Source organism: Betta splendens, chromosome 10, assembly GCF_900634795.4.
Source record: "Betta splendens chromosome 10, fBetSpl5.4, whole genome shotgun sequence".
Classification (NCBI taxonomy): Eukaryota; Metazoa; Chordata; class Actinopteri; order Anabantiformes; family Osphronemidae; genus Betta; species Betta splendens.
Window position 1 is genome coordinate 17,988,343 of NC_040890.2, and position 25,612 is coordinate 18,013,954.

The 25,612-nt window shown below is 45.0% G+C and overlaps 2 protein-coding genes and 1 long non-coding RNA gene across 15 annotated transcripts in view; 1 reads left to right on the plus strand and 2 right to left on the minus strand.

Annotated features, from left to right (window-relative positions):
- Window positions 1-308: 308 nt before the first annotated feature.
- Window positions 309-4,225, minus strand: LOC129604788 (uncharacterized). The gene is made up of 2 exons (XR_008695994.1): window positions 2,870-4,225; window positions 309-2,779 (listed from the first exon to the last, which is right to left on the minus strand). It is a non-coding gene; the product is annotated as an uncharacterized LOC129604788 (long non-coding RNA).
- Window positions 4,226-13,185: 8,960 nt separating this feature from the next.
- phox2bb (paired like homeobox 2Bb) lies at window positions 13,186-16,878 on the plus strand. The gene is made up of 3 exons (XM_029164691.3): window positions 13,186-14,212; window positions 14,837-15,024; window positions 15,303-16,878. The coding sequence occupies exons 1-3, from the start codon at window positions 13,972-13,974 to the stop codon at window positions 15,729-15,731; spliced, it is 858 nt and encodes a 285-aa protein (XP_029020524.1). The 5' UTR covers window positions 13,186-13,971; the 3' UTR covers window positions 15,732-16,878.
- A 517-nt stretch (window positions 16,879-17,395) lies between these two features.
- Window positions 17,396-25,612, minus strand: part of LOC114864064 (LIM and calponin homology domains-containing protein 1) — a 46,912-nt gene continuing 38,695 nt past the window's right edge. For 8 of the 13 annotated variants that reach the window (XM_029164682.3, XM_041072613.2, XM_029164687.3 and 5 more), the window contains 12 exons: window positions 25,439-25,541; window positions 24,997-25,071; window positions 24,702-24,730; window positions 23,856-23,969; window positions 22,616-22,708; window positions 22,247-22,411; window positions 22,032-22,135; window positions 21,621-21,785; window positions 20,839-20,934; window positions 20,211-20,319; window positions 19,998-20,100; window positions 17,396-19,259 (listed from right to left, as the gene is read on the minus strand). In XM_029164682.3, the coding sequence (XP_029020515.1) occupies window positions 19,234-19,259; window positions 19,998-20,100; window positions 20,211-20,319; window positions 20,839-20,934; window positions 21,621-21,785; window positions 22,032-22,135; window positions 22,247-22,411; window positions 22,616-22,708; window positions 23,856-23,969; window positions 24,702-24,730; window positions 24,997-25,071; window positions 25,439-25,541 (1,182 nt within the window). In that variant the 3' untranslated portion in view covers window positions 17,396-19,233. Of the gene's footprint in view, window positions 19,260-19,997; window positions 20,101-20,210; window positions 20,320-20,838; window positions 20,935-21,620; window positions 21,786-22,031; window positions 22,136-22,246; window positions 22,412-22,615; window positions 23,656-23,855; window positions 23,970-24,701; window positions 24,731-24,996; window positions 25,072-25,438; window positions 25,542-25,612 lie in introns of those variants that run through there. The other 5 variants (XM_029164684.3, XM_029164683.3, XM_029164685.3 and 2 more) reach the window with 5 other exon arrangements.

A 25,612-nucleotide genomic window follows, 5' to 3' on the forward strand; every position in this document is an offset into this window, starting at 1 on the left:
GCACCAGAGACCCCCCGCTAATTGAATTGCATCCTCTGATTAGATTATGCTCGCGGCAGCTTGCTGCCAATCTGAAGTATGGGTGCCTTCTATCCTACTTAACCCCTCGGCCCCCCACCCGCTGATGCAGGCGCGCACACGGCCGCGGCAGAGTGCCCAATACATTCAGGGGCCATCAGAGTTGGCCAGTTCTGTTATTTTTCTTTTGCATTGTCTGGCCTTGTAAAAGCGCTCATCTTTCACCGCCTGGCCCTCACCACCGCTCGTTCTTCACCAAAGAGCCCACTCTGGAAGCTGGAAGCTCCCAGTTTGTTGTTGTTTTGCTTTTTTTTTTTTGCCACACGTCTTCTGTTCTGATGCCAACTTCCGGAGCGCTTGGCTCAAAGGCAGCGATGAAGCCAGAGCCGCACAAACACACAGGTGGAAACATCAGGAGGAGCCTCCAGATGCTTCATCCACCCGTTCATCTGCCTGTAGCTGTTCACGTGTCTCACATTCAGTCATTGCATTCAGAATGACCATAACTATTCATATTATGTGAATTTAGCTTTTTGTTTATTTTGTGTAAACATGTTAAAATTCTGGTTCTTCTGCAAAAAGTTATAACTGCTGTTGATTTTAACATGAAGTTTATCTGACAAGAATAAAACTAAACCCGCTGTTGAATTACAGACTATAATAAAGTCATATAAAAATAATCAGTTTTTATTTCATCCAAATTAAATCAACATTTCACGTTTAAAAATCACATTGTTCAATTAACTGGATTAATTTAGGTGAAGTTCTCTGGAAGCTGATTCTTGTTAATGCTCTAAACTGCGGATTCAGTCATTAGACATAATGCGAAAGAAGTTGATTCTCTACCAACACAATGTTTGTTGTGACGAGCACATGACATCAGTTGAACCCTTGAACTTTTTCTAAAACGCATGACATTCACATTCCTAGAGTTGAAGCTGACATTTTTACAGGTAGTTTTGTCAGAAAGTCCAAGATTTTCAATAAAACCTGGGATTCATTTCATTTGATAGTGACATTTTACATCTTTATACCAGAAGTAATGATCTTTTGAAACGCCGTTTGTCCAGGCTCTGATCTATTTTCTGTCATTTGTCTGATCAGATTAGCTCCAACAAACACTGGGTCCTTTCTCAGATTAACAAACACACCAAACCTCACAAATGGACTCATGACCCTGTGATGACTGCAAACAGCACCTCCCTCCTCCCAGCGACTCGCAGGCCATGTCATCTCAAGCGTTGCCACATTTCAGTATGGGGCCGATGCATAACCCAGATGAATATAAGTGTTTGCCGAGGAAAAGTCATGTTCTGATGTAATTATCATCTATTGCTTCCTGTAATCATATCAGATGTCTTTTGAACAATAATCTCATGGCGAACGTCTGCAACGGAGCCCTCCTCCCTGTTTATTGTTCTCCACTCCGGTAAAACACAATCGAATTGAGGACTCAACTATTAGATTTTTTGCTCTGTAGAATAAACTGAAATTGTATTTTTGCTGGAAATTATCAATACATCTTGGGGAGTAAAAGTAAGAAGACACAGAGCAAAAGTAGACCCTGGGTGGAGAGGGAAGAGGGAGCATGATGAGCGATGAGGAGGAGCTGACGGGGAGACTTCCTCCAGCAAACAGAGGAGTTATTGACGTACTCCTGTCACATGCAGACGCTTCAGTTTGCAAATTGCTTCAAAACTGCAAAATACTGCAAGATACTTTATTGTGTAACGCTGAATCTACTAGGTAAAGTTGGTATAAATTGAAATGTGGAGCAGAAAGTGAGTAAAAATCCTGTTTCACTGTTGCCAAAGATAAAAAATAAAGTATTCATTTTGTTTCAGAGAGCGGAGAATGAGACTATGCTCTTTTAAATGGGGAAAGTTTCGGAAGCTGTGAAGTATAAATATAATGTAAATAAATTACAGTGTCAACTCTGAACAAGAACAAAAAGCAGCAACACTTAAAGACAAAACATCTGCTCAAACACAAAACCAACATAATGCAGCTTCGTGGACCTGGATCCTGTTTTCTGTCCCGAGCTGCGACGGCACCAGTGGAAGAACGACGCTGTATTGACGGTGAAGAAGCTCTGCAGGGTTTTATATATGTCCTGTGACAGAGTTGGAGGCACAGCGAGTTTAAACAGCGCATAAACAGTCGTAATAAATGCATCTGCATTCATTCAGGTCAGGAGCCGACGAGATCAGAGAATCTTGGTTTTTAATCATCAGGCCTGTGTTTAAGTGGTGAATGTTAGTCCTGGTTTGCTCTTATTTAAAGATATCAACCTGATTTTATGTTGGATTTTGGATCGTGACCCCATTTTAACCTTAAAGACGCGTCATGACCTCAGCTTGGCTTCAGGGAAATTAAATTTGCAATGATGCTCAGACATTTAGGTAAATCATTTAGTGGATTCTAAACTTTGTAAGATTGAAGGAACAGCTCAGACATCCTACCTGGACATGAGGAGCTGATGCAGATCACAGGAACCCATTAAACACTGTTTAGCACATTAGCAGGTCTGGGTAAAACGCTCAGTGTTTACAGCAGTAGTCTATTCAGAGCAAAGGAAATCTCAGCAAGCGCTTTTATTTTATAGGATTTGGTAAAGATTCAACTGTACGATGGCAAAATTCTGTTTTTGCAGAACCTCACAGTGAATAAACGTACTGATAATCACAGTGTTGACACTGGTGTGAGGCATGGAGACCAGGATGTAGTCCCATCTTGAGGCCCACTTGATATCATTGTTTTCCTGTAACAAAAATGTAATTCTCTCAGTTAAATACACATGTTTACATTAATATATACAAATTGGTATTGAACTAATTTCAGCAAGGCTCACCGTGAATGTGACAGAGTAGCTGTAAGTGTTGTGTCAATAACAGAGGTTCAGCCCAGGTTCTAGGGGATTCGAGGATTGATGGATGAAAACCAGGTCATGGACTAGAACTGTTTCCTTAAAATACACACTTCTACCAAAGGTGAGCGACCTACGAAGGAACACGTCAGTGACTTTACTCAGGACAGCGATCGCTCACCGTTAAGATCCACGACTGTCTGTTTCTGAGTCTCATTTACCATGAGTCTGAATTACAAGAACAAGACATTTTTACACAGTGGTTCATCTTGTGTCCTCAAACCGTGAGCTGACTTTGTCTGAAAGGTCACGTACCTGTTTCAGGCCGAGGGTGCTCCTGCCGGTGGAGGCAGCCTCCCGCTTCCTCGGCACCCGTGCGTCCGACCATCCATCCATCCATCCAGGCAGCTCTCCTGAGTCACTTTTCATAATTATTGAATTACATTCCTGGCAACCCATTAAGCAGGACATTCTCTTCTTAACCACCTGCTCTTCCCCCTCCCCCACCCTATTTTACGCCATCAATCTTTCAGCGTTACCGGAGCCCCTAAAAGCTTTCTGACTGCTCTATAATGGGGGACAGCGCGGGGTCAGGGGGTGCTACAGGACTGTGTGCTCAGGAGCAGTGATGCCTCAGCATTCGGGTGGGGAACTGGGCAGAGGGATGGATGGTGGTGGTGTGAAGGGGCAGTGGGGGTCACTCTAAGCAGCCTGGCTGTAATAGGTCACTGACTGGACCTTTGCTTGTGTGTGTGTGTGTGTGTGTGTGTGTGTGTGTGTGTGTGTGTGTGTGTGTGTGTGTGTGTGTGTGTGTGTGTGTGTGTGTTTCAGAGTCGGTTTAATGGACGTCACCATGTCTTTGGCCTCATGCTAAAATGCTAAGAGTCACAAACACATCAACATGTGAGACCCTTTGCTATTTGGTTCAGCTCGGATCTTTTTTTCCCGCTGTGTCGTCCAGGAGCTTCCAGTCAAGTCGATGTTAAGTGGATCGTACGGTTAGCTCTGCTTTAGCCTGGTGGCTTATTGGCCGGCCTGTCAATAGCACTGCAGGGAAAATCCATAAGACCTGTAAATGCTATCGCAACATCCGTTTGTGAGCACGTGTTCGCTCATGCATGAGGCTTTAAAGTTATTAAGCAGCAAAACACAACGTGACCTGGTTTGTTTAAATATGTGAAATATTTGCAGAACTTAGATCATTTATTACAAAAGATCCACAACGTGAGCCGGAAGCTGAGATTCCAGGCTCTTACTCATCATGAGTTTGATTTTCCACAAATCTGGAAACAGGGATTTGAATGATGGTGAAACAGCTCATGGGGGTGAGGAGGGTCCCAGAAGCTGAGTCTGGGGTCTGAGCGACGCCTGACGGGCCTCGGAGCGGACCTCCGTGAGCAGACGGACCGCTCGGGCCTCAGCTCGCAGCACGCTGCTCATTACCTGATGCTCACGCAGCCCAACACCTATTATTCATCCCCGACAGCTCCCGCTTTGCATAAAGCAAACACGCAGGTCTGAACTAATGGGCTGTCAAGCGTTACAGTGGCGGAGGGGGAGCTGCATACAAAAGGCAGCATTTACCCTCAAATACAGACACGCTCTCACACACGAGTAATGAACAACCTCAATAACACCTCCAACTTTCTCCTCTTCTCTCCGCTGGCTGTTTAAATTCACATCCCCCTTTAACATTGCTCTAATCTGATTACGGCCGAGCTAATGGGTCTCCTTCTGCTCCTCCCAGACGCCGTGCCAGACCTTGGAACACACACACACACACACACACACACACACACACACACACACACACACACACACACACACACACACACACACACACACACACACACACACACACACACACACACACACACACACACACACACACACACACACACACACACACAGATTAAATACATCTGCACAGAGGGAACAGGCAGAAGAGGGAGAAGTTGGTGTGTGGTGTTTATATGCGTGTGGGTGAAGGGTTGTGGGGAGGGTGGAGGGTGGAGGATGCTGGTGCATCAGCAGCCAGCTCCGCTCCCCAACCCTCCCCTCACGCTCCCTTTCTTCTCTTCTCTGCAACACCACCACCTCCTCCTCCTCCTCCTCCTCCCCGTCCCTCCCCCCTCCCCTAGAGTAAATCTATAGGGAGGGAAGGCAGAGACAGGTGCATTTCTCCACAAATCGAGTTAGCCAAGACATGCCACATCCAATTGGGCCAAATTGATGTGAGAGTTTGTGATGTCTGCTGTGGGTATTACAGCAAAGGTCAGTGTGCCGAGACAATGACATCAATCTGGTCCACGTGGCTGAGCGCTCGGCCCCCGCCAGCCTCCTGATTCACATGCAAACCTGCAAACACAGGCAGGAAGGAGAGGGCGGACGAACGCCGGGCGCAACCGCCGGGCGGCTCCTGAATCGATGCCCAACAACAACACACAACGCACACACTGCGTAGCAACGCACAGCCTTATCTGCTGCTGGGGGTCAATGAGGAGATGATGACGATGATGTGGTACGGATGGTTTTATGGTTTTAGTCGCTGAATCTGGAATCACCGGAGCCACGAGTTCAACGGACGAGCAGGAAAAGAAGGAAGGATGAGAATAAAATGCAATAAGCTGCAGTAATAAACCAAAGGTGAGCTCCTCCAGAGCTGCCGTCACGTCCACCGGCTCTGCAGGATGCTCCTTGCACCGGCATCAGCATGAAGCTGTTGCACCGACAGGAGTCAGTCAGACTGATAGGAAAAAAACTCAATACAGCCGCTTTTCCAATTCCACAACACAGCGATTTAGGGTGTAACCAACAGTTTATTTACCAACTTCATTTTTATTGGCATGAAACTGTTAATTGACTTTATTAATGGTTGATTTGATGATTATTAATGGTTCACAGAGCAGTTATAAGCTATTAATAACAACACCTAAATTCATTACAGGAGGTGTGATAGGCCAATCATTAGTAATACTCAATTACACATAATGAATCATTAGTTATACTCTTTTACAAATGAAGAAATGGTTTTAAAAGCCATCAAATGTGCAAATAATATGCATCTTCACTTCCAACTCAAATATTTATTTAAACACCTAATATCTCCACTAATAATGCCACAAAAAGGAAGGAAACCAACCAAACTAGCTTTTATTTAAGACTGACGTGAGGGCAGAGAAGCTGCTGGGCGGCTTCCTGTAGATATACAGTAGCTGATACCTGCTACCAGCTACTGTACTACCATTATTACTAGTACTACTGCGAGGTATGTCATCAGTGCACGTTCTCAAACTACAGCTAAGCCCCAATGGTAAAGTCAGGCGTTCATTTCCTGGACTCTGATTTGTCGACGGGACGTAATTTACCTCCACCGACATCTACTGAGCCGCGGCCGGTTCCGGCTACGCTGCGTCTGCTCTCAGGAAACCCAGCGCGGGCTGATGGTGCTGTCACCTCTGCAGGGCCTGCACAGCCACACTTGAGCCATTCCCTGTGATCACGTTAGCGTTATTGCTCCTCTCACGCCTCCCTCCGTCTCCCCATCAGCCCGGGGCTATTGGTTTTCATTCTGTGGCCTCAATCTGGACCAGGATCCGACCCGGCTACACACCAGCGAACACTGACGCTAATTCATATGAAATCCATATGAACAGCAGAGCTCAGCTCCTGAGCTCACATTCTCACTCCTCAGTGAGACGGAGCGTGTTTACCAGTAAACAGAAACAATAAGTAAGAACCACCAGCTTCTGCGTGTTTAAGACTTCCCTTCAGTTGTGAACAGGCTCTGAAGACCCGTCCATTAAATCAAGCCATCGTCCCATTTTTGACAAGGTTCGACTCAGTCCCCAGACTGACGAATCCCAGCCCAGAGATTTGTCTGGGAGGCAATTTACCGTGCGCTGGCCTGATGCATAAACATTGCTCCTAATGTGCCAATTCATCATCAGGCAGCGAGGGGATCCTGGGTGTGTTCTGATCAAATTTGCACCCAGCGATGATGACGAGCACGTTGGCTTTGCTGCAGAAAAGTGCAGGTCCAGCTATTTGTCACGTCAAGCTTCCGCAGGGGAAAAAAGATGCAGCATAGAAATAGGAGCCATAGAAAAGAATCACGGCCGCATCCTTCGGTGCAGCTCACGTGCATTTTTAGAGATGTAAAGCAAGCTTTTGTGCAACTGTATTGACAGAGTCTCACTCAAAGTGTCACTATTGCTCTTAAGGCAAACTATAATAATGAAGTATGCTCCTCATACAGTACCTGCTTGTTGTGGACGTTGAGCAGCTCGGAGGCCTCGTTCCCCCACACTCGCACAGACGCTGCCCGGCTGTGTGGGCATGAAGTACTTCACACAGACTACAACCATGAGGGGGAACCAGAAAGATCTCATTTGATGTGTTTTATAGGCGTTGAATAAAATGAGCAATGCGTCGGCATCACCGCTGGTTTTAGTGTTTACATGACAACTGTCAATCAGGAAATAAACAATAAAACCAGATTTGTCCCTTGAATCGTCACCATGCAGCACGTGGGACGTCTCTGCAGTGCAGCCCACTAACACGTATTTTCTGACAGCATTATAAAACACTGTAGGATGCCCACGGCGTGTAGCAGCCAATTCACCATCCGCGTGTATCGATTCCAGACGGGATGCTGAATCTATCTTTCCCAGCTCTGTGGTGCAGCATCATCCTTCAGCGCGCAGAGAGCTGCCTTCTGGGAACAGGAAGTGAATCAGAGTCTGCAGTGGACAGAGCCACTCTGATGGCTCCCATCTGGCTGTTCTTTAAGGATCCCATTCAATTCAATTAGGTTTGATTGATCAACAGGCGCTGCCACTGGTCGGTGGTCATGGAAATATACATCACGCTCTGTGGAGATCTGAGGAGGAGCAACAGTCACAATGCGCATGAAATCTGAAGAACCACATACATCTATGTCCAGTAGAGACCGAACGCTTTACTAATTAGAGGTCTCAAAGAGTTAGAGACTAAAGATGGAGCAGAAAAAATACATCGTCACAATATTATGGGTTTAATTAGCTGCTGACTGACTGGTACAATCTAACTTCAAAAGAAACAGGTGTGGAAACATGACTTTCAACTTAAAAAATTGAGAAAATCACAGTGTGCTGAATTAGAATGTAGAATTAAATTGATGAAGTCATTTAAATCTGTAGTTTGGATAAAAAGTTTGTACACACACACACACACACACACACACACACACACACACACACACACACACACACACACACACAGGTTAATGTTTGGAAAACCTTCAGGAGAAAATAAAGTGAGTGATATTTTTAAGTTTTCAGTCGCAGTGATTTATTTAACGTTTCTATAAAATATTCGGCCCAGGTGTTTTTTTCGTGCTGTTTGTTCTAACGCACCCCCTGAACTCACACAGCAACAACTGACGTAGACTTTTATTGTTTAGTGACAATAGATGAATTACACGACCCGGACTCCCAATTAGGAAGGAGTCCAGTTATTGATAGATTATTCCTCTGCGTGCTGGTCATGATGAGTGCCGGCCCTCGTTAGCGCTCTTTTGACTATATGGAAATAATACTTCATAGGAGCTGCCTGATGGTTTATGCAGATGGAGGCTGGAGGCCATTTAGAGACTTACATGTCACATGTTTGCTCATAACACATCAAAAGAATATGAAATTGAGGAGGGGGGAGGGCGCGACAAATTAGCGGCGTTAGAAATTGATAGCAGGTGTTTACATGTGGTATATTTTGCATATGATAATGCCGCAGCAGAGGGGGGCGTAATAAACATTACAATGCGCTGTATAATAATCAATATAATTCACAATGGCTTGACGTTTTATGATGGATTGGGGGACACGGCCTACTGTAATTGCTGTCCAGCACCGCCCCCTTCCCTCCTTCCACCCTTCCTTCCTTCCTTCCTTGCTTGCTTCCTTCCTTGCTTCCTTCCTCGTTCCCTGACGCCTCCGCTCCCACTGCCCAGCTTCTCCTTCTCTCTCCCTCCGTTTTTCTTGGACATTAAAAGTCGCTCCATCATTCTCGATGCGCCGCCTTGTCGCCTGCCGCTCAGATGACCATTAATCGCTTAATTCCAGTAAACCTACGCGCGCACAAAAGGCCGCTGTCTGCCGCTTAATGCATGTGTGATTAAGCTTTCAGAGCGACCACACGGCATTATTAGCCAGCAGGTCCTTGTATTGAGGGCCAAATGCCTTCAGGGGGCCCGAGGGTGGTGCAGAAAGAGAGGGGGGAGAGTTAATGACACTGACCCTCACTTCCCCAACAGCTATTCAATTCAACAATAATATCGGGTCACGCAGCTGATTTATGAGGCTGGGGCTAATAATTGTCAATTGCTAATGCGGGGTGGGGAGAGGGGCAATGCCAGTAGACTATGCGAAATAAAATATGCCGTGACCCCAGTGGGGTGAAACGCAGGAAACCAAAGGGGAGAAAATTGACAGATGATGTTGCGGCGTCAGCGCCTCGCAGCAGGTTGCAGCGCTACTGTGTCTAAAAGCGGGGCTGTGGTGCGGGTGCGGCGGATCAAACACGCGGAGGCAGGCGGCAGCAGCGGCCCCGGCTCCGGCACCGGCCCCGCACGTCCCCTCCGTCCGCCCGCACGGCGCAATAAATTAATAACAACCAAACAATGTGTCGTGGAGAGGCGGATTCAATTACCAAGTTTATTTACAGGGCAAATCTCATGAAGGCCATTGACCAACGTTAAACAGCGCGGGATGAAACGATGACAAGAGCTCCGATAAGAATTTAATTCCATCTCATTTCAGACGATTTTATGAATCAAATTCTTGAACACTGGGAGGAGATTTAATGATCACATCTTTGCGAAATCTTATTTCAGGACCGGTCGATGGCATTTCTCTGCGTTAATGTCGACTTAGAGGTTGGAGTAATTTAGTAATTGATTCCTTGCCTGGCTCTCGCTCGTGCCAAGGCCGCGTTTGAGGGTAATATGTTTCCTAATCTTATCCCCCGGAATAAGATTTTTATGTTAATCCACTGGCTGGTCTCTTGGTCACTCGGGAAGCGCAGATAGAGGCTGGTCGAAGCCGGAGAGGCCGGAGGAGACGAGGCGCGCTCTGCGGGAGGCGGCTGCAGCATCTGGAAAGCAATGGGACGAGATGAAAGGGAAAAATCACACGTGGAAATATAACATTTATCTCCTTCTTATCTGTTTTCACATTCATATCAGTGCGTTTGCTGAACCCCGTGCTTTGTCATTCTAAACGTTCCAATGACGCATACGCGTCACTTCCTGGCCACCGCTGCAAAAGCGTCCACGCAATACAACACTCGATAAGGACGTTACATGTAATGGAAGCGCGCCTGAACCTGCACGAGCACAGCAGCATGAAACACTGACGTCTTTTGTGCTGCGCGCTTTTTCCTGCAGACACAGAAAAGACACCAGCTCCTAATTGAATTTAGCCCCTTCTCCAGATGTCACTTTCCATCTGTGCGCTTGGAAACGTGATGCGCCTTTTACGCACCCTCCTGGAACACCTTGGTCTGTGACGTTTGTTTTCCTTCGCAACCACACTCGTTTTGTGCCGTTTTGCCATTTAAATGTAAACGTGAAAAAAATGTTTGTTGAAATATTAAGAAAACATTTTAGCTTTGGAGCAGGAACGTCTCATTTCCTCCGCAGTCTGTAAGTTCTAATTCTGGTATTTTGCAGGTGAAAGCACCGTCCTCGCCTTCAGACATCCTGTCAAATTGAGACATCACGTTAAATTGCCACGAGAGCATCCGCGAAATGAATTTCTGATCCGCTCCCGAGCCCCTCCCCTGCAACACGCCGCCTTATTAATAAGCGTTTTGATCAGCGTAGGATCTCCTCGGGCGGAGGAGTGAGACGTTGTAGGTGAAATGTGACAGCGGGACCCTCCCACCGCTCTCTCTCTTTATCCTCCTCTGTTTCTTCGGCTTTTCGGGGGAGTGGATCCATCCAATCCATCCGGAGACAATGGCATTTTGTTTCTCTTTTTGTCCCTCCTGTCGACCCGCATTCCAATATTGCTGAGCAACGATAGAGCACTAAATGGAGAGGAGTTGCTCCCTTATCCTGACTATTGTCCGCCACTTGCCGGGGAAATTTAGGGTCTTGCAAACATCGCATTTTCCTGATTTATTTAAGAGAAGCCATATAGTTGAAGCCCTTTATTTGCCCCATAATTAGGAATTAACGACCACTTTACTTGTAGTAAGTGATCATTATGTTACTGTAAATCACGTCACAACCACCAGGTCCCCGTGGTGCTTAACAAACGTCTAAAAGTGAAAGACAAAACAATAATCCGTAAAAATGAAGTGTTTGATGTACTTCCATCAAAATTTCAAACTGTGACTTTTCAACCAGCCCGAAGCAGCTGAAAGAATTAAAAGATGTTGAAACCATAAAAAGAGGCGTTTCAGTAGCTGGTGGACTATAGAGCAAGAATAAAGAGTGGCTTCAGTGAAAGAAACCGATGGCTAAAAGCTATAATTGTATTTGCCTCGGCGAAATATCAGAAAAGACTTCTCGTTTCTTTGGGCGTTATTAGATTAATGCCCAGAGACGGCTTCTTTTCTAGCTGCCAGACGCGTGGAGGGAGGACGGTGAACCAGTTGGTCTTTGGTTTCAATAATCAAATTAACCATTTGGTACAACTTTTAGGTCCCAGCTCGTGTGTAGAAAAGGGGGAAAAAACATTTACATAATAGGGACCGGGTTGTGTCAAGAAAGAATTAACTGTTGATCTCTGAAAAGACAATGCGCACACGAAAGAAAAGGGGAAAACGGGCCGCAACACGTCAGCGATTGTGGGGAAAAATAATGGATGGCGAACGCGAGAAAGTGAGGGAGCTGCATCAGAAATAAAAACCCTGCTGCTGGGCTGCACTCTGCAAATACAAAACCAGCTGATAATGATGACTGGGGAAATATTCCATCGTTTCTCACAGGAAATAATGACACACGTGTCTGAAACAAGGTGTGAGATTAAAATAATATTTTTAACTCACCTGGACCTCTGCAGTCTATTAAATTAATATCCATGTAATATGTTTTAATTCTTCTTTAGTCATGATGAAATAGAAAATAAATCAATATTGTAAACGATAAAATCAAATAAACCAGAGATGCTCCAGAAACAGGAAAAAAGAGCAGATCTATAATAATCCTGTAATAAAACCGAAAGGACTGAGGCAACGTAAGATAAAAAAAATACTATAAACGGTGATATCACTATTACCAGCATCACGTACAATCATTAGAAGAATACTATGGGCACGTTTTAGTTTAGGGCCACAGAACGAGGACATTTCTGCACGGATCAATCACTTAAACATCAGTCAACGCATTCAGACACCGAACACTCATCTGCTAAATTTAATTGACGCGCCGTCATTTCTGCTGCGCCTTTTTTGTGTTTCGATAATTTGGGGGAGAACAAACCCGCAGCCTGAAACGAGGACTTGAACTCGATCCAGTGAAAGGGTAGAAACACGGCGAGTGCGCGAGCGCCATAGAAAAGGCTTCACCTTATTACACAAACCGAATTAAGCACTCAGCCAATATTGAGCCTAAGAGGTCCGATGACTGCTCCTCCAGTTCGTTACTTCCATTACAAAGATGTTATTTGGCAAATAAACGAAATAATGAAAGTAATAAAGAGAATTATAAACTCGTTTTAATCATAAAAACATACCCGGAAGTTTAGCAGAGATGATGTCGCGTTAGTGCAGGCACAGAATTGGGAAAATGTGTTTATTTGGGAAAAATTGAAACTAATATAACCAAAACAAAACAAGTCAACGTGTTTATTACTGCGCATGAAATTGCAGCGTCTCAGACTTTTAACCCATGCTGACAATTTCTGACTCTCACGTCTGTTTTAGCTGCTGCAGCGTCACAACCTGCAGATGCAAAAGTCCAACCTGATAAACAGGAGCTGCCTCAGCCCGTGGAGCATCAAAACAAAGGTGGCCGCGTGTTCGTGGCTGCCCGTAGCTGCCCGTAGCTCTGCATTATCAATGTGATTGTGTGCGCACACACACACACACACACACACACACACACACACAGGGGAAACACCTGAGCACGAGCCACCGACCTGCGCGCGGAGCGCGCGCTTGTTTTCTAACGGAAGAAAAGGAAAATCAGTCACACAGTTGGTGCAAATGTGATTGTTACCTGAAAACCCGCGCACTGGCGCGCGACAAGGTGCAGGTGGAAAAGGTGATTATTTTTTTTAACCAAGTGATTTTGAATCTAAACGGGTCCTTGGGTTTAATCCGCAAAACACGTCGCTGCGCCAGGTAGAACTGTTGAAATACCAGAGTCTAACCCGGTGAAAAGATCCGGAGCAGACGGGCAGAAAGAAGAGGCAGAGGGGGAATACTATGTGAAATCCTGCCCAAGGTATACGGTCGCTTAAAAGGCTTAAAAGCTTGGAGAAAATTGGATCAGGGAGAATCGTCACCCAACTTTCATTATTTCCAAGTGGTGTGATTGAATTAAAGGGCAAGATGGTGGTTGGAAAGGAGTGGGGTGGACGGGGAGAGGGGTGGAGGCGGTGGTGGAGGGGTGCGTAATGGCGTGGTATTAAATTCTAATTAGAGATGCAGGGGATCAATGATAGGGAGGTTGGACAGCCCGGGCCCCCAGTGCCAGCCCAATAGACTGATGAGTTATTGTCATGTAAAAAAGCGCTAGCAATAAGACCAAACGCTTTGCTATTGTCCAAGCGGAAAGAGCCAAGTTTATTATGAGGACTATATGCTCTAGAGACCTCGGGCTAGGCGGCTCTTAGGGGGCTTTTCATAAAACAGGGATAGGTTCCTATAAAGGAGGCCAGTTTTGGAGCAGGCGCTGAGCAGTGAACATCTACCCACCGTCCAGCCTCCTTCCAACCAGTTCAAACCCAACCAGCCATCGTTCCCCCCATCTCAGACCGGGCGCTCTCGTCAGTCTTGTTCTTTGTTGTTTTTTCTTCCCAGCCCCGTTTTTGGGTGTTTTTTTTATTTGAGATTTTTCCCGGGAGGTGCAGCTTTCTAACTCCACCGAGCGTTCTCAAATGTATAAAATGGAGTATTCTTACCTAAATTCCTCTGCCTACGAGTCATGTATGGCCGGGATGGACACGACGAGCTTGGCATCGGCCTATGCGGACTTCAGCTCGTGCAGTCAGGCCAGTGGCTTCCAGTACAATCCCATCAGGACCACTTTCGGGGCCACCTCCGGCTGCCCGTCCCTCACGCCGGGGTCCTGCAGCCTGGGGACGCTGCGAGACCACCAGAGCAGCCCGTACGCCGCAGGTAAGCAGCAGCTCCGGAGCCGCAGCCCCGCGTATTATAGGACGCCTTGATTGCATTTGAAAATGGAAATGTGTTTAGTATTTACCAAACGAAATTTGCTTACACAAATGAAAGAATTTATCACGTTAGAAGCGATTGCAGGCAAGCGGTAATTCGGTTACGGGGTTATACTATCCCAGTCACACCCAAAACCGCCAACAGAATTATCTTAAGCTGCCAAAATGATAGGCATAATTTATTTACTTTGCGATGAGACATAAAGCTTCGAAAATAATTAGATAACCAAAGACTAAAGCTCATTATTGACACCGAATTGGAGTTACAGTAGCAACAAGCCGGGCGGACGGGAACATTATGACAAGTTTTCAAACCGGAGCCTCGATCCGAGAAGCAACAATTAGTTTAACGTTACAATTAACCGCATCACGGGTCAGCGGCGTTATCAATTCAGAACTAATTCACAGCGAATCAAGGACTTAATGGAATTGAAACTTTAGCCCAGCGCCCTTAACCGGATTTTAAACAAAATATCGGATTTGAATTAACTTCCATTTGACAACATTACAATTACACACGCTCATATGTGCGCACACCTCACGCTTCCATTCCATCTCCCTCTTTCAGTTCCCTACAAACTCTTCACGGATCACGGCGGACTGAACGAGAAGCGGAAGCAGAGGCGCATCCGGACCACGTTCACCAGCGCCCAGCTGAAGGAGCTGGAGCGGGTTTTCGCTGAAACGCACTACCCCGACATCTACACCAGAGAGGAGCTGGCGCTCAAAATCGATCTGACTGAAGCCAGAGTGCAGGTACGCAGCCGCAGCCACGGCCTCTCCACGGGCGCGCGTTACGCACCATTACGCACGATTAGCACTGGCGGATTTATGATGCAAATGAGAAATATTTGGTTCCTATTATATTTAAAAGTTAATTTAACAGGTTTAAGTTAAAAACGTATTTACAGTCAAATGGTTAAGGAAACAATTCACCATCTATAGTAAAGATGCATGTCTGTGGCAGCACTAGTTTCAAATTCCAAAGTCGTTCAGCGGTTTAACATTTCAAATTGAACCCTTCTTCATTTTAGGTGTGGTTTCAAAACCGACGCGCCAAGTTTCGCAAGCAGGAGCGGGCCGCTGCAGCTGCTGCGGCTGCGGCCAAGTCCAGCTCCGGCAAGAAGTCCGACTCCAGGGACGAAGACAGCAAAGAGACCAAATCCACTGACCCCGACAGCACAGGAGGACCGGGACCGAACCCGGTGCCCACCTCCAACTGCGGCGGACCGAGCCCCACCGGAGGCCAGGTCAACACCTCCGGGAACGGACCGGTGGACCAAGTCAAGACGTCCGTGTCCGCCGGGATGGGCGTGACGGCACCGAGTCAAGGCTGGGCCACCGCCCCGGGGACCATCACCTCTATCCCGGACTCACTGGGCGGCCCGTTCGCCAGCGTACTGTCGTCGTTGCAAAGACAGAACGGAGCCAAAGCCACTCTAGTAAAAACCAGCATGTTCTAATAAGGCTTTACGGCGAGGGGCGAGAACAGCAGAGGAAAAGACGCGACCCCCCTCCACAGACTGGAAAGACTTACGGACAATTAAAAGCAGTTAACGAGGCGTCAACGCTTTTATTTTGTTTTTATGCTTTGCGTCGTTTCTTGTGGTCAGCTGACACAACCTCTGTATAAATACCCACCTTAACGAGTCTCATAGCAACAACATAGAGTTTAAACAAGTGCGAGACGGCTCACGTGCTTCCTGATAGATTCAAAATAAACAATTTACCGAACGAACTCCATCAATCAGCCGGTACCATACGTACATTCTAAGCAAGAGGCCATTTCTCAGCGCAAAGCATTTTAGGAGGCAGGAACACACGGCTGGAGTGACTCGTTAGGATGAAGACACTTTTATACAAACAGACGTCAGCGCGCTGGAAACGCGCAATGGCACCAGAGAGCGACGGAGCCTCCTTCAGCCCCAAATGTCAGAGTTCAACAGCTGCTTTGTTTGCGAGAGACGTTCGATTCCCGCCGAGGACGCGCCGTCTGAAGCTGTGACGCGTCGTCCGCAGACGCGACCTGCTGCGTGGAAGAGGCCTCCTGCGGCCGCGGTTTTGTTTCCAGGGCTGCTGAGAGTTTAGTTTCTTTAAATTATCGATATAAACACAAATTATTTCCTCGAAGAAAAAAAGGCACAAACGACTGCAATGTTCACCTCTGACAGGAAATCTGTATGTTTTGTGTGTCTTTCTACGGCAGTGTTTTTGTGGCTCAAATTGTATAGTGTTAATACGTATTATTGTCTCCTATAGTTGAACCATAGGTCATACTCCCTTGTAGAGCGATCATACGAAAAGTCTTTTTGATGTTTTACAAAATTCCCTCGAAAAAATTTATTTTGGGTAAAAAGGGAATGGATGCAAACATTGTATTTATTTCTGTATAATTTGCATGTTGTCTCTTTGTCTGATTTTAAGATGATTTCTCTCCCATTTTGTGAGCATTATGTAACATGTTTTGTCCAGGATCTGAAAGTTATTTATATGTAGGTAATGAATGCTTATATTTAAGAAGGAAATATTTCTACATGTGCACATAGTTTTCCAGGTGTACCATTGAAATGGTTGTTGATGATAAAAAAAAAAAAAAACAATAGTTCAAGATGCTTTGTCATGTTTTATTTTTAAAACTTCTCTCGTCGTTTGAGGCCAAGATGCAGAATTGACAATATTTATTTCCATTTAATGAAAATATAGGTAAAAATTTAAATTACCCGGAAACACTAGAATAAACAACAGAGCATTCTGCAACCAAATCACGATCCAGCTGAGGAATTATATCGTTATTAGAGTTAGTTTCATGCACCTTCTGCTTCCAGAGCATTAACAAATTATCTTAATATTAATCTTAATAGAATATAACATTCTCACAAATCAAAATTCCCTGGAACGTCTGCTTGTTCTGCTTTACGCGTTAGTTACTTTAATATTAGTTGCTTTAATCATGTTTTTTTAATAGTCAATTCTACAACGACAAACGTAGGTCTATAAAATTAGACAAATGCGAAAACGAACGACTTTGGCACAGTTTTAACTTTGTTGGGGTGGATAATATCCGTAAAGGTCCTCAGATTCGCGAATAAACGAGCTTATTGCACAATGACAGACATGAAAGGCTGGATTTTAATTTATATAATTTTATTTATAAACATAGAGTACGCTATAAATGCAATTGCATTTAAACATCAAATTAATCTATATTCTGAATAGTGTTCATGTGAATATTACAATAAATACAGAAGAGACGTAAAGGTTTTCACTCCCCACCATCCGTTTAAGAAGACACAGCACCGTCTCAAAGATCCCGCTATATGAGACTCTGCCGAGATTTACTCATGGACTAAATAAGGATTAAAAGGAAAATACACAACGGGAACATAAGCTTAAAATACTGTAGATCAGAGATGAAGCTAGTGGGAAGCCTGGCTACAAGACGCAGTTCAGCGAGTTTACTTTCATACAGCAAATCATTTGGTTTTAGGCTTAAACGTGCATTTGTATTTAATATCCACGATACAGAACCGAGCTCTTCTCGTAGTGACTTAAAATGTCCAGCTCTTTAGTTTTCATCCAAACAAATATTGCACAGGTGCAACTGCTGCTGGTATGTGTGTTCATGTGATGTCTGCTCTTTAACTACATGTAACGTGTACTGGTGATTGTGTTACTTCTATAAATGTTCTACTAGTGAGCAATTATCAGAATTACCTCAGAATATCAAAATTACCCTATAATAGCACATAAGTCTATATCGCTCTAGAATAAAACATTCAAAGTAAAAATCAATGCTTTCCCCTGAAGTATATATAATCTATACTGTGCATTCTTCCAGATAAACGTGTACGTTTAATCTTTGCATTGCATTTATCACTGCAAATAACAAAAGAGCAGAGTGGAACTAAGCGAGTTGTTGATGTGTAAAAAACAGTATGAGGTGATGGAGAGCAGGGTGCAGGAAGGACTGCAGCCTTCTGCAGCGCAAAGGTTCAGATTTGGCCAAATCCCTCCCACCATCCCAGAAATAAAAAAATTAAACCGGGTGTAGCAGGTGTTTCTGCAGCGCTTTGCTTTCTAAGGCACATTAAATTTGGTACTCTCTAACCTGACGGTCTGGCTGAGGAACAGCTCGCTGTGACCCAAACGCACAACAACAGCTCACAAGTCACTCCATAGGATGAAACTACATGGAGAGAGAGAGATTATATTAGCAGCTCATTTAAATCTGAGGGGAGTAGTGATAAAAGGGTCTCTATTTGGGCCGAGGGACAACAACAGTGACTTCCTCCTGTAAATACTGCAGCTGTTGATCTAAACAATGAGTAAAAGCAACATTTACTGCATATTTATGAAAACTGCGTATATAAAAACATTTGAACCCATTCTGACTGATTAGATGATTAAAGTCCAATAGAAGCTGCCTGATCACACATTCACTTTTCCTTCTTGCTTTTGGATTCTTATCACTGTAAATGAAACCAAATGGAAGCTAGATGAAGCAGCTCAATAGCCGTGTGTTCTACTGCGTTCATTAATGGTAAATGGCAATAATGAAAATGGAATCAGATTCTACTTAACCAAGACATGAAAGCCGTGTTTATTTCTTCACTTTGACAGTACGTCAGCGTGTCCCTCCTGTGGTTGAAGCATCTGTACATGTGAGGGTTTTGTTCTCCCAACATGGCCGCCACAGTCTCACATGCTGCGTGATGAAACAGAGTCTGTAGTGGCACAAGAACCAATCAAATCCAGATTTCACTCACGTATCAGATGACATACACGATGGGCATATATATTTTGAACATCTGAGTGTCCTCGGGTCCCTGTTTGGCTCATATGACGACTCCTCAGCGGTTACTGAGCTGCAGAGGATGTATAAGATCCCGACATGCTGCGAAGGACGTGATAATCGGGTTAAAACAGGGCTGTTCGTCCATGAACCTTGTGCTTTGCTGCGGAGCTTCACAACGTGGTTGGTTGTCCGGCCGCTTGAAGGAAAAAACAAAAAGTAAAAACCGTCATGGCGATCATGTGCAATCTCAAGGTCAATGTGAGCTCTATAACAGTAATAATGAGTAATAATAATAAAAAAATAACATAATAAAATATTATTATTATCATTATTATTATTTTCATCATGAAGTGCCTTTTGATGGAGTCACTGATGAGCTGCATTATTCAAAGACGACTAAGGGTCTTTACTCATGTTTAGTTTAGGTGAAAGAGAAAGTTACATCCTCTACAAACTGCTCACTAGTTTCTTCTCCTGCCCGACCTGCTTCACTCTTATTGAAGCTGCACTGGCAAATCATTTCATATTAAAATACACTCATCTTATCAGCTTCACAGCAGGGCTGCAATAAGGAAGAAACATTTGATACGGATGTTAAGTGTTTTGTGCTATACAGCACTGTCACATTTACTTGGAAGAAAATAATGAGAGAATGAATAAATTCCTTTTTTATGAGAATTTTGCAGAAGTTCTTATTTATTTCCGCTTGGTTGGTTTTCTTGGTAACTTGGTAATAGGACCTCCACTGTTATGATTAAATTCTGCGTTTGATAGACAGGTGCAAACAGTTTAGCGATGGTAAAAAATTCTAAACATCTGAGACTGTCTGGGATGTGGAGGGAAGGTGTGTGTGTGTGTGTGTGTGTGTGTGTGTGTGTGTGTGTGTGTGTGTGTGTGTGTGTGTGTGTGTGTGTGTGTGTGTGTGTGTACTCACAGCGGGAGCGGATGTAGCACTGGTGGCAGTTGAGGAGACCGTTCCTAATCCGGACGTCTGTCCCTGTGGTTGTATCTCCCAACTGTCCTTTACACACGCCACACTAAAGGGAAGGAGGCGGACATTTAATAAAATGCTAACGTCATTTATGTTTATGGATCACTTCTGTGAGCCCCTGCGCCGTAAAGGGTACTTCTACGTCTTCGGACCAACCTTAAAGCAGTGTATGTGAAAGTAAAGGCTGAGAGTCTCTATGATCATGGCTGCCCCCTTCCCCAACGGCTGGCCACAGCTGGAGCACAGCTTCTTCCCACTGACGGACCTACACGGAGGCAAAGACAGGTCGTTTTGACGCACAGGTCCGTTTCAGAGCTCAGTTTAATCATAGTTAAAAAGAGTTAATAAGCAGCTTTGCAGCGTTTCATAACACTGGAGATTTAGATAGAGGGGAAATGAGGCTTTTCCTCCATCAGGAGTGTTACACATCCACAGACTCACATCTCAAAAGCAACACTGAGAAGAACAATGAGGACTTGACAGTCGTCCACGGTCTGGTTCACAGCGTTTCAGGTGGTCTGTTACTGCTGCTGTATTTGATTTCCTCTCTTCCTTTTACCTAATGCTACTGCAGGCAAACACAAAATATCTCTGCCACGCTTGCAGCGGGGCCTCCCTTTGACTGCATTACAATTCCAGGCAGACGGAAGGCAGATGAATGCTGCGGTAGCACAGGGTGAGGGATGGGTGGAGAAATGTAGGCAGCAATGCAGAAAATGACGATGCAGAAATGAGCCGCCCCCTCCCCTCCCCTCCCTCCAGGCGGGCTGTTGGGATGCAGTACCTGTTGGGTGCTGGAGGCTGAGTGTCTGGGGGTTCTGGGCATGCTGTGGGGGGCTTTGATGAGCTGTGGCTCATGGAATTATCAAGAGCATCACTCCTGGAAATGGACAGCAACATGCAACATGAGGATGACACTCAGACGCAGTCACACTATTGGCTCCCAGAGTCGGTCAGCAACCAATCAGAGACAGGACAAGAGCCACGTACATGTTGTTGTTTAGATAGGTCTTGTACAAGTTTTTATAACCAGTGACTCTAACGATAACGTTTTAAACACAGAAGAACCACAATGAAGCAAAAGAAAGAAGAAAATTACAAGTACATGACACCACCTGCTGGACAAACCAGCGAAGTGAAGGTGCTGCAAAAACACACAGTTACTGTATCTGGTATTAACTAAAAATGTGAAATGCGTGAAAAGTGAATCAATACAGCTAAAAAAAATAAAACTGATTTACAAAATAAATGTTCAAAGCACATCCACATTCAAAGCTGCGTCCACAGCACCAATTGTGCTGCAGTGTGTTGTTTTACACACACACGTACTGTAACATCAATATCAACATCAAAAGGTTCATGGCCAAGTGTATGGTCCTAAAAAGACTTGGAGAGAGGGGAGTATTTTCTTCCTCTCTGAAACACACGCACACAGATTTCACCAAGCGTTGGATTGTTGTTCACCCACTAATAGGGAACGTGAGCTGGGTTCAGACAGTCGTGAGAAAGGTTAGTTTTACCCTACTGTGTTTTTGCAATAGTAGACACACACAGACACACACGCACCTCCGCTCTCCCGCTGGCCGGTTGGTTTTGCTCCTGTCGGCTGACAGCTCTTGTTGCTTCTTCAGCGCAGTCGAAGCTTTGGCCGGAGGCATCGCGGGCGCTTTCTGGCCATTCTGCAGACTGTGACCAAGGTTGTCTGTCTGACTGCTGCTCTGACTCACCAAGCTGAGCATGAGAGCGACAACAACGCTAAAAATACTTACATTGATGTCAGACAGAAACAAGTGTCACATTGTAGCTTAGCTTTTAATGTTTGACATGTTCTTTGACTGACTTCTACTACTGCTAAATGACCTTTTACATTTGTGTCAGCGGCACATGAGACATGAGATGAGACATTACTGGAGCTATTTACTGTAGCATCAGAGCATTTTTAGCCCCAGTTGCTAGAATAAAACAGCGTTTGCCAACCTTCTTCCTGTTTTCATGCTGTCGTCAGCAGTGCTGATGTCACTGGTCCTGTCATTTTCTCTTCGCTTCCATTCCACACTCTCCGTGCTCCCCCTCTGTGGAATCTGATGACAAACAAAACAAATGGTGAACGTTGTGCTCACTTAAATATCTCTACCTGCGTTACACAGAAGCCCTCCCGCATCCTAACAATCTACTTATAACCAATTACTTACCGACTGCCTCTTCAACATTTCCTGCTTGCGTTCCCAGTCGGCCAGTGAACGCACGATGGTGTCCTGGGGCTCTGAGGTGGAGGAGAGCTCCCCTCGGCTGGGGGACGGCAGGGCTGAGGAGCAGGGAGTCAGCGGCGCCACAGTCTCCTCCAATATCCTACGCTCCTGTTGTGATTGGAGCGTTAGGACGGTTTAAGATTAGGGAAAAGAGCACATTCAGCAAAGCAATACACTTGGATTTAATTCATATATTTTCATTGTAACTCTCCAGTTAATACTCTTGATGCTTTTCTGATTCAAAACTGGACTAAAGATGTGTTACCCACACCCACCACAGGTGTAACGTGCACCCATGTATCAAACACACACCTCCTCGTGGTACTTCCTCTCCTCCTCTGCCACCTCCTTCTGTGCTTTCTCCCACTCCTCCTTTAGCTTCTCCTGCTCCTGTTGGTACTTCTCCTGTTGCCATGGATACAGAGACGTGACATATAACAAGGAGGAAGGCTAAATTGCCTGCAGGTGGACATTTTTGGCAGAAAAACAAGGATAATGCGGAGACTTTTCTGGCATCAAAAGTGAGGTGCTTTTTAAAGTCTTTGATACAAAATCCTCATCTAGTGCATTCTATACATAATTTTATCAACAACTGAAGTATCTGCTTTGATAAATTGTTAACTAGGTACACTTTCCATGTGAGATGCACTTGACTTGGGAGACTTGAACTCAAAGGTAGCTTGCTATTCCTCTGTTATGCCTGAGTTGACTCTGGTCCAATACTTGCTTAAAGATAAAGGTGCGACAAACAGAAACCAGAAGATGGCAGCGCAGACAAAAGGCAGAGAACATTTAAACACAGGGTTCCTGCACCAGTTGGGTTTAAAAAGTCCAAATCCAGATTATTAGTGCATATCCTTATAACAGTAAGTTAGAAAAACTAGATAAAAATCACATTTCATTATGATAAATGGTTTAACTGGTGCAGGAATCCTACATGAAGTCTAAACTAAAGACTGAGAAAGAAATCAGGAGGTTGAGGACTAAAACAGATGTAGGCACACAGACAAGGTCAGGCAGGTAAATAAGCACATTGATGCACCAGACATCCATCAGTTACAGTGGCTCTCGTCTCAAACAGTATAAAGAAGAGACCTGTGCTGAAACTATTGTTGGTTCCCCACTTATCTGTCATAAATGAGAACAGTATATCATGGATTCCAATTAATCCTTTAAAAGGTGAAACATGCAGATTTACACACACCATTTACTGGCTGAGGAGGGAGAGGGTGATCTGGGCAGCAGCAACAGCAGCAACATTGGACAGTGCTCATCTGTGTGAGTGCATGGGATGGATTCACTGAGGGGATGAAACCCCACCTCAAGGTTCCTCTACTGCACAATGCTGCCCTCTAGTGGCCAAAGCATGATTAGAGAATATGAAACATGTGAATGAAGCTTTGCAAGTAGTAATAAAATGTAGTCACCCAACATAAGCTGACTGTGCATCTTTATGTCAGGAGCGATCTGCACTTGACATGGCAGTCAGGTTGCAGGTTTGAACCCCTGACCCTGCAGACTCATGCACTAGCCTTTGAGGTATACTATGTACCTGCAGCATGCGCTCCTGCTCTTGCTGCCACCTTTCCTGACGCTTTCGCTCCTCATCCGGGTCCCAAGACCAGCGGTCACCCCGCCTGGCCTGGGGCAACACCAGGACTGACACCTGGTGGATCCCAACACACAGACACACATCAACATGCAACGTCACTGGTACTCATGCACACAAGTACATCCAGCCGCGACCAGTTCACACACAAATACAGTCTCACCCAACCATGAAGCCACACACACGCACAAACACACACACACACACACACACACACACACACACACACACACACACACACACACACACACACACACACACACACACGCACACACACACGCACACACACACGCACACACACACGCACACCAATGTGCAAACACATCCACCACAGGAGAAGAGAAAAGAAGGGAAGGAGACAGAAATAGTTGCTCTACCACAACAGCACTACTCCAATGCTAGCCAAAGGACTCCTACTAAGGAGAGATAAGACAGAGAAAGAGAGATGAGCTCAAATGTAAGGAAACTACTCTGACATGCTACAGTACGTGACCAGCTGGATGTCCTGTTGTCCTGCTTAGGGCCTGACTCAGTGAGCTTACAAAGCACGATATAAGACTGGGTTCCTTTGATCCTTTGTATGAACTCACTGTAAAACATGCTGGGAACTAACACTGTTCCTCAAATTGTTACGTTTATGGTTATTAACTATTTTCATGTATTCTTATATGTAAAATTTTACACTTTGCTTGTTCTTTTTAAAAACTAAAATACTGGTCCCCATTGTAAGCATTGATTAGCCACATGAGAAGCAGTAACAGGGCTTATCAGGCAAATGATGCTACTTACGCCTCCATGACGGCCTTTCTCTGCTTCTTCTGTAACGAAAGTATGAGACAGACCTTCAGTTAAACACAGGGTAAATGGTTAGAAGTGATCAAACCAAATACTCATGGGACATTTGCTGATGAAAACGTGCTGGTTTGAGAACCTGTGGAGAAAAGTGATGACAGAAAGAGAAACCTGACCAGGAGACGGGAACACAGCAAACAACTCAATAGTAGGTATCTGCGTATTGTACAACCCTCTGCTACCATCACTCGAGGGCGGAACCTTAAGCTCCACCGATAAATAAAGCATTTACCTGGCGGAGCGAAGAACTCCCAGCGTAACTTAGGGTTGCTGGTGACCAGTGGTGGCCTGACACTGTTTGCATATTCTAAAGCAAAATGAAAAGTATGGGTGGAAGAAAAAGGGGAAATGAGGGGCGGAAAGAAGGAAGGAAGGGAAACGATGGAGGATAGACAGATGTCAAAACCAGGAGTTGGAATAGAGGCTGATGGGGGAGAGAAGTGCAGCTGGGGAGGAGTTTAACACTAAAAGAAGTTTGTCTCAGTCTAGAAAATTCAAGGGTATTTGTTTAAGTATATCCTTGCATTGTAGGTAACCATTAATAAATACAGTTTGAAAGGTGAAGCAGGACTCTGGGCAGAAGAGGTAAAACAGTTACACTACGTAAACTCAAATCAAAGCGACGTGTGAGAAAGACGCCTCTGGTTATTATTCAGTGTGAGGAGTTCACAAACCTGCTGTTGTTTCCCTTTGTGGGCGATAGTCAAATGACCCAGGAGCAGCTAAGCTCGGTACCTTCTCTCTCCTCGGTGACGGCTGGGAGTTGGGAACACTTGCCTGATGAAAGATTCAGGATTCAGCATTTGAAGTGTGGGTGGATTCATTTAGTGATTAAAGCTAATGGTGTG